This window comes from Schistocerca piceifrons, chromosome 4 (assembly GCF_021461385.2).
Source record: "Schistocerca piceifrons isolate TAMUIC-IGC-003096 chromosome 4, iqSchPice1.1, whole genome shotgun sequence".
NCBI classification, from domain to species: Eukaryota; Metazoa; Arthropoda; class Insecta; order Orthoptera; family Acrididae; genus Schistocerca; species Schistocerca piceifrons.
Window position 1 is genome coordinate 160,060,309 of NC_060141.1, and position 6,000 is coordinate 160,066,308.

Sequence of the window (6,000 nt, forward strand, 5' to 3'; positions counted from 1 at the left end):
CTGGAGGATCGATAGACTGCCGTGATGAGTCTGAAGGAGATATTTTTTACGGCGATGATGTTTCAGAAAATGGTAACACCAGCGCAATAGTGACTCCGCCACTGCTACAGAAGATAAATGAAAACGAATCTGACAAAGACGAATCAGAGGAGGAATCTGAGTCAACAAATTTGTAGAACACCAACTAAACAATTTTACTGTTCCAAAATTTTGCAGAGATTTGCAAACATTTTCTACTTCCTGTAATAAGTGCTAATGTATTAACAGATAACAAAGAATCAACATGTATTCAAATAAATCAAATAAATCTATTTTAAATTTCAGTTTAGTCTTCAGATTGTACCGAGGTGTCACTGTCGAGGAAGATCTTCCAACCCAGCTTCAGTAACAAAAATTTCCCAACCAGCACTACCTCCAACAGACACTAGAACTACAAATACGTTGATTATTTTAGACAGTGTCTGGACGATGACATATTGCAACCAATAGTTGAGAAAAACTGTCCAACTTTCGATAAAGTGAATGGAAGCCCTTTAGGTTTAGATGTGGCTGAACTGAGAATGTTTACTGGCATATGCCTAATCACGAGCTGCTTACAGTACCCCATTATCCGTGTGTATTGAAATAACAGATGGAGAAAACCTGTGGTAAGTGATAACATGACTAGAAACAGATTCTTCGTAATTAGGATCAGTTTTAAAGTTGAGTTTGATGTAAAGAAGTAAGAAAAATGGACAGGCTATGAAAATTACGCCCACTGATCACAAAAATTAGAGAAGTGTGTTTGAAGCAAGAAAGAGGCAGACGTGGCAGTAGATGAGATGATTGTACCGTTTTCCAGTACAAGTAGTCTGAAGCAGTAATGCCCAAACAAGCCAAATCCTGTTGGTCTGAAAGAGTTTGCTCTTACAAATCCCAATGGACTTCATAGACTTTACGTTTTATCAGGGGAAGACCACATACCCTTATAATACTAACCAAGGATTTGGCTGTAATCCAGTTGACCGAAAGTGGTAAGATTTTCCTTGCCTTACAATGGAAAAACACTGTTTTAAAATGTTTCATAAAAAATAAACTCCCATGACTGTTACACGTTTTATTTACTATGTATGTTACTTTTTAATTACACTAAAAGGAGTTTCTCAGCACACATATATTTAGTAATTTCAGAAAATGACTGCCAGTATAGGGCACGTCCTTCTGTTATCTCCCGGAGTTCGCTTTCGGCTCTTGCTCCGGCGGCTTATGGTCACGCTACCTGCCACGTCCCTGATGGGACTGAACCCTTCACGACCTTGGCTTCGAGCGGCGCCCCGTGTTCATCTTAGGCTTCATTCACTTCCAAAGGAAACTACTCCGGATTCGATTTATCGCTGTTTCTCGACCTTCGCACGAATCTTAGCGGTAGTACCTTCGTGTACACTGAAACCTCTGAGACAGATCTTGGTGTCGGGTGTACCTTCGTCGAAGGTACAAACAATTTTCGTTATCGGCTTCCAACACGCTGATCAGTATTATCGAGCCACCAAATACATCCGGCGACACAGGCTTTTAGTCATATGCTCCCATTCTCTGTGCCCTTCAGAGTCTGTGTACTGTAGACAGTCCATCACTTAGTCCAACGGGTGCAAGAAGCTTCCATTTGCTCGCTGTTGATGGAGCCACTGTGATATTCACGTGGGTTCTACGTCACGTCGGTCTGACGGGAAATGAGGCTGCTGACGCTGCTGCCAAGGCTGCAGTCGTCCTACTTCGGTCCACCAGTTCTTTCATCCCTTCGGATGATCTCCGTGTTGATGGCTGTCGGCAGGTGGTGTCACTTGGGCTTCACCACTAACCTTTTCTTCACGCGAACAAGCCCCGGGAAATTAAACCTCTCCCAGAGGCTTGGCCAACCTCATCTCTGCCCTCTCGCCGTGAGGTCATTTTAACTAAGTGCATATTGGGCACTGTCGTTTTATCCATTTCCATTTGTTAGGTGATCTCCCCCACCACTTTCTGCTCATTATCGTCAGGCTTTCCTGACCGAATGCCTTTTTTAAAGTACATGCTTTTTTGGAAGTACTTAATTTCTCTTTACATATGCTGTCTGAGTTAACGACTGTTTCAGCGAACGACGCACCGTCTGTCGAATGCATTTTACTTTTTATCCATCGTATGTCTGGCGAAGCACATTTAATCTTTGGTTTGGGACCTCCGCTGTCTATACAGCGTGCTACGTGGACCTTTCTCCATAAAGAAGTCCTTTTTCTTAGCTCGCTTTCCTTCCGTCGACTTTGCTTCACATATAGTCGCGTTTAAGTTTAACTTCTTGATTATCTAAGGTTACGGCACGGGCCCTTACGGCACGGGCCCTTACGGCACGGGCCCTTACGGCACGGGCCCTTACGGCACGGGCCCTTACGGCACGGGCCCTTACGGCACGGGCCCTTACGGCACGGGCCCTTACGGCACGGGCCCTTACGGCACGGGCCCTTACGGCACGGGCCCTTACGGCACGGGCCCTTACGGCACGGGCCCTTACGGCACGGCACTAGTTGTTTTGCTGTAAAACAAAAAAAGAAATGTTGCTGATGGCGATTGTTCAGTTCTTCGTGTCAGCCCTGGTTCTGCTCCATCTGGCTCTCTCAGTATTAGTCTCAAGCATCTGTTTGGATTACCTGGATGATGCTTGTTTTTGGCAGTCTGTGCTCCAGAAGGGACATCTGTATAGCATAGCTGGTAGAACGACTGCATTATAAATTCGAACCTCTGTTTACTTTTATTTTACACTTCACAGTAAGGTACGCATGGTGTAAATTAGCTGGATCATCTTCCCCCCCCCCCCCACTTCGTTTCAATATGGGCTTTTTATCGGGTACCACTGCTAGGTACCTAACCTGGCAGGCCCACTGGACATCTGTGTTGATAATTAACAGCCTGTCTCTCAAGTCGTGTTCTGCGAGTAAACATCACTGTGTGTATTCTGTCTGCGTTTAACCTTGTTGTTTTTTTGCCCACTGTTCCGTGGCCGTCAACTAGCACCGAAGGTGGGTTATCGCCGCGTTTACTCGACAACTGCTGAAGAGCAAAGCAGTGTCGTCCAGGAATAATGCAGCTACCATTTTCAACTCGGTCAGGTCATTAACGAATAAAATGAGGACTCTCTGGCTATCGTTTGTTATCGTTGCTTTAACTCGTTCATTAGGTACTGATTCTAGTGTCTACATAGAAAGCCAGGCGCCATTTCAGGGCTCATGAAGTTCGGCGATCATTCACTCCTTGAATATTGACGACGACGATGTTTTATGGCGCTCAACGACTTAAGTATTGATCGAAGAGTGCTTTCGTCAAAAACAGCGTTACAGTGGTAGAGTTCGATGGAAACAGTTTTTCTGACTAAATGTGGTAATATCTCTTTTTGGGAGATCGCTGATGGTAGAGCAGGTGCACACCATAACCGAAACTGCCGCAGTTAAAAACTATAGTAAAAAAAGGGAGTCCAAACGCATTTAACGTCTTTTTAAATACCTAAATTATTTGTCCCGAATAACGTTGACAGTACTGTCTGCTGAGAGAGAGCCTGTACTGAGGGAGGAGAAGAGATACTGGCGAAAGCACGGCCGTGAGGGCGGTTCGTGAGTCGTGCTTGGATACGTAAGTCGGTAGTGCACTTGATCGGAAAAGGCAGAAGTCCTAGGATGGAGTTTAGGTCAAGTACAGAGTTTTAACATCCCAGGAATGTTCAGCATTATTTTTAACGCGTTTATTTTGATCAAAACAAAGTTTTTATGATTGTTTGCATGAAACCTCAAAAGCAGGAGCACATGCCTCGCGCTTAAATAAAATTGTGGTAATACTAACATAAAATTTTACTTGCAAAAATTAAGAGTATTTGGATATAACCAGTAAATATTTCACCAGGTGTGCTGACCACACATATAAGATTCGGAAAGGAGCCAACCACTCAGTTACTAAAAAATCCGTCCAAAACCCGTCCATTGACCGCTTAAATAGACGGCACATGTCTAGTCAAACCGATTAGTACCCTCTAATCAGCATACAAACATCATTCAGTTAAAATAAGACGCAGTGTCAAAGTGACACGAAATGTGTTACATTTGGAGACATCGGTTGACACGCCAGGAATCCACTATTCGTCCAGTATCGTTCGATACCATGCAGAAAACATGTAATTTTCAATCAGATTGTGAGGAGGAAGTGTGTCGACGTTTTCTTTGTAGGGTTGTGTACATGTTCTACCAGATTCTGTCACTTAAAAGATCGTGCAAAACACATGAAAATCGCGTTGTCTCTGAATCACCATACTCGGGCACTTGAACGCCGTAGTGCCAATACTGGTGTAATCAGATTTACTGATATGATAGTCAGAACCATAATAATGAAAGAGGTAAATTAATACTGAGAAGAAAACCAAATGGAGTTCACAAAATTAATCAAACTACATGAAAAATGATAAAATAAAAGTGGCGGACTTTTGCACAGCCAGGCTATACTGAAGAACACTCTACAAGGGTTGCGAATGGCTGGACATAAATTTTAATCCTTTCGAAATGGGTAGCACATACATACATACATACATACATACATACATACATACCTAACGAATGCTGGCTCCGCGATCAAGCTGCTGATCCAGTCTCTTTTTCATCCGTACTCTTTGCTGATTGAGAAACGTTCAGTGGAGACAGTCACTAACTTTGAAAGACATTTATGGGCAGACAGCACAGTCCAGCTGTTACTGTTGCAGACTGTCTTACAAGGTCATACGTCTTACTGCTCTGACTCGCAGATCATGTGTACACGTCTACATCTACGTCTACATGGTTACTTTGCAATTCGAGTCAAGTGCGTGTCAAAGGTTTCATCAGTCAGCCTTACAGTTATTTCTCTACCGTTACACTGTAGAACCACACACGGAATAAACGTCTCACCTATTTCTCGATGATACGAGTTGTGCTTCTTTGAACACTTTCGATGTCCACCGTCAGTCTTATCTGATGAGGATCCCAGACCACGCAGCAGTACTCCAGAAAAGTACACACACAGAGGCTTCTTAATTGATATTAAATAAAGGAAAAATTAAACAAAATAGTAAACAAGTTTCAGGAAATTATGATAAAAGCACAATTTATTTAAATACAGCAAGACCAGAGCATTTTTCAACTCATTTTAGGTGTAACAATTTCATCCTGTTGCATTTGAAATGCATTAAAGCAAGTTTTGTTTTTGTGGAAGCTTAATGGTAGTACACACTATTGATGATAAATCCGGGGTAACCCCTTACACCCTGGTAATTTTGAAGTGAAATGGGAAATGACACACTTGATTCTGTCTTACGTTCTTTGATGCAATTGAGCTGTTGGTCCCATACTCTTCTTTGCTCGGATTTGTTGTCCCACTTCATTGCTTGATCTCCATCGTTCTTGTGCTTCTGGCAGCATACTGGCATAACCATTCAGCAACTTCCACGCAAAGTTTGCTTAGCTTTACGGTCTTATGAGTCCCTTTACGTTCTGCTGATCTTTTGTAAAATAGAAAAAATCATTTACTAATACCCATGTCTAAGAGATGGTAGAATATTCTGAGGCACCACTTCTGAGAGCTCATTCTGTGTCTGCCGATGATGTATAATAAATCAACAGCTCCCACATATTTGTTTCGTAACATTATCAGTCGTGGACATGTTTTCGTATTTCCCGAAGTCTTGCTTTCCGGCAAGAGTAGAAAGAAACGTAAGTTTTGCTGTATTTACACACAGCACTGGAGATTTCAACACCTTCAACTGCTAACACACATTTCTTTCTCCAGTTTCTTCAAATCATCTTCTTTTGGAAGCTTCCAATCTGTCACTCAGTTTCTCCTCACACTCCCAAGAGAATAAACGTTCTGTTTACGTATGTAAACTAATAGTGGCAATTATGTGCAATAATTGTCACAGTAAAATTTATGATTTATATTTCTTTTAGGTTTTCATTTCTCATGCAGATAGTTTTACTT

General features: G+C 42.3%; 1 protein-coding gene across 1 annotated transcript in view; it reads right to left on the bottom strand.

Annotated features, from left to right (window-relative positions):
* The window catches only part of LOC124795691 (synaptic vesicle membrane protein VAT-1 homolog), a 71,746-nt gene extending 66,294 nt beyond the window's left edge, over positions 1–5,452 (bottom strand). The window contains exons 1-2 of the mRNA XM_047259772.1: positions 5,341–5,452; positions 2,330–2,545 (exon numbers count right to left, since the gene is read on the bottom strand). Coding sequence (XP_047115728.1) covers positions 2,330–2,545; positions 5,341–5,452 — 328 coding nt within the window. The remainder of the gene's footprint in view (positions 1–2,329; positions 2,546–5,340) is intronic.
* Positions 5,453–6,000: the final 548 nt, after the last annotated feature.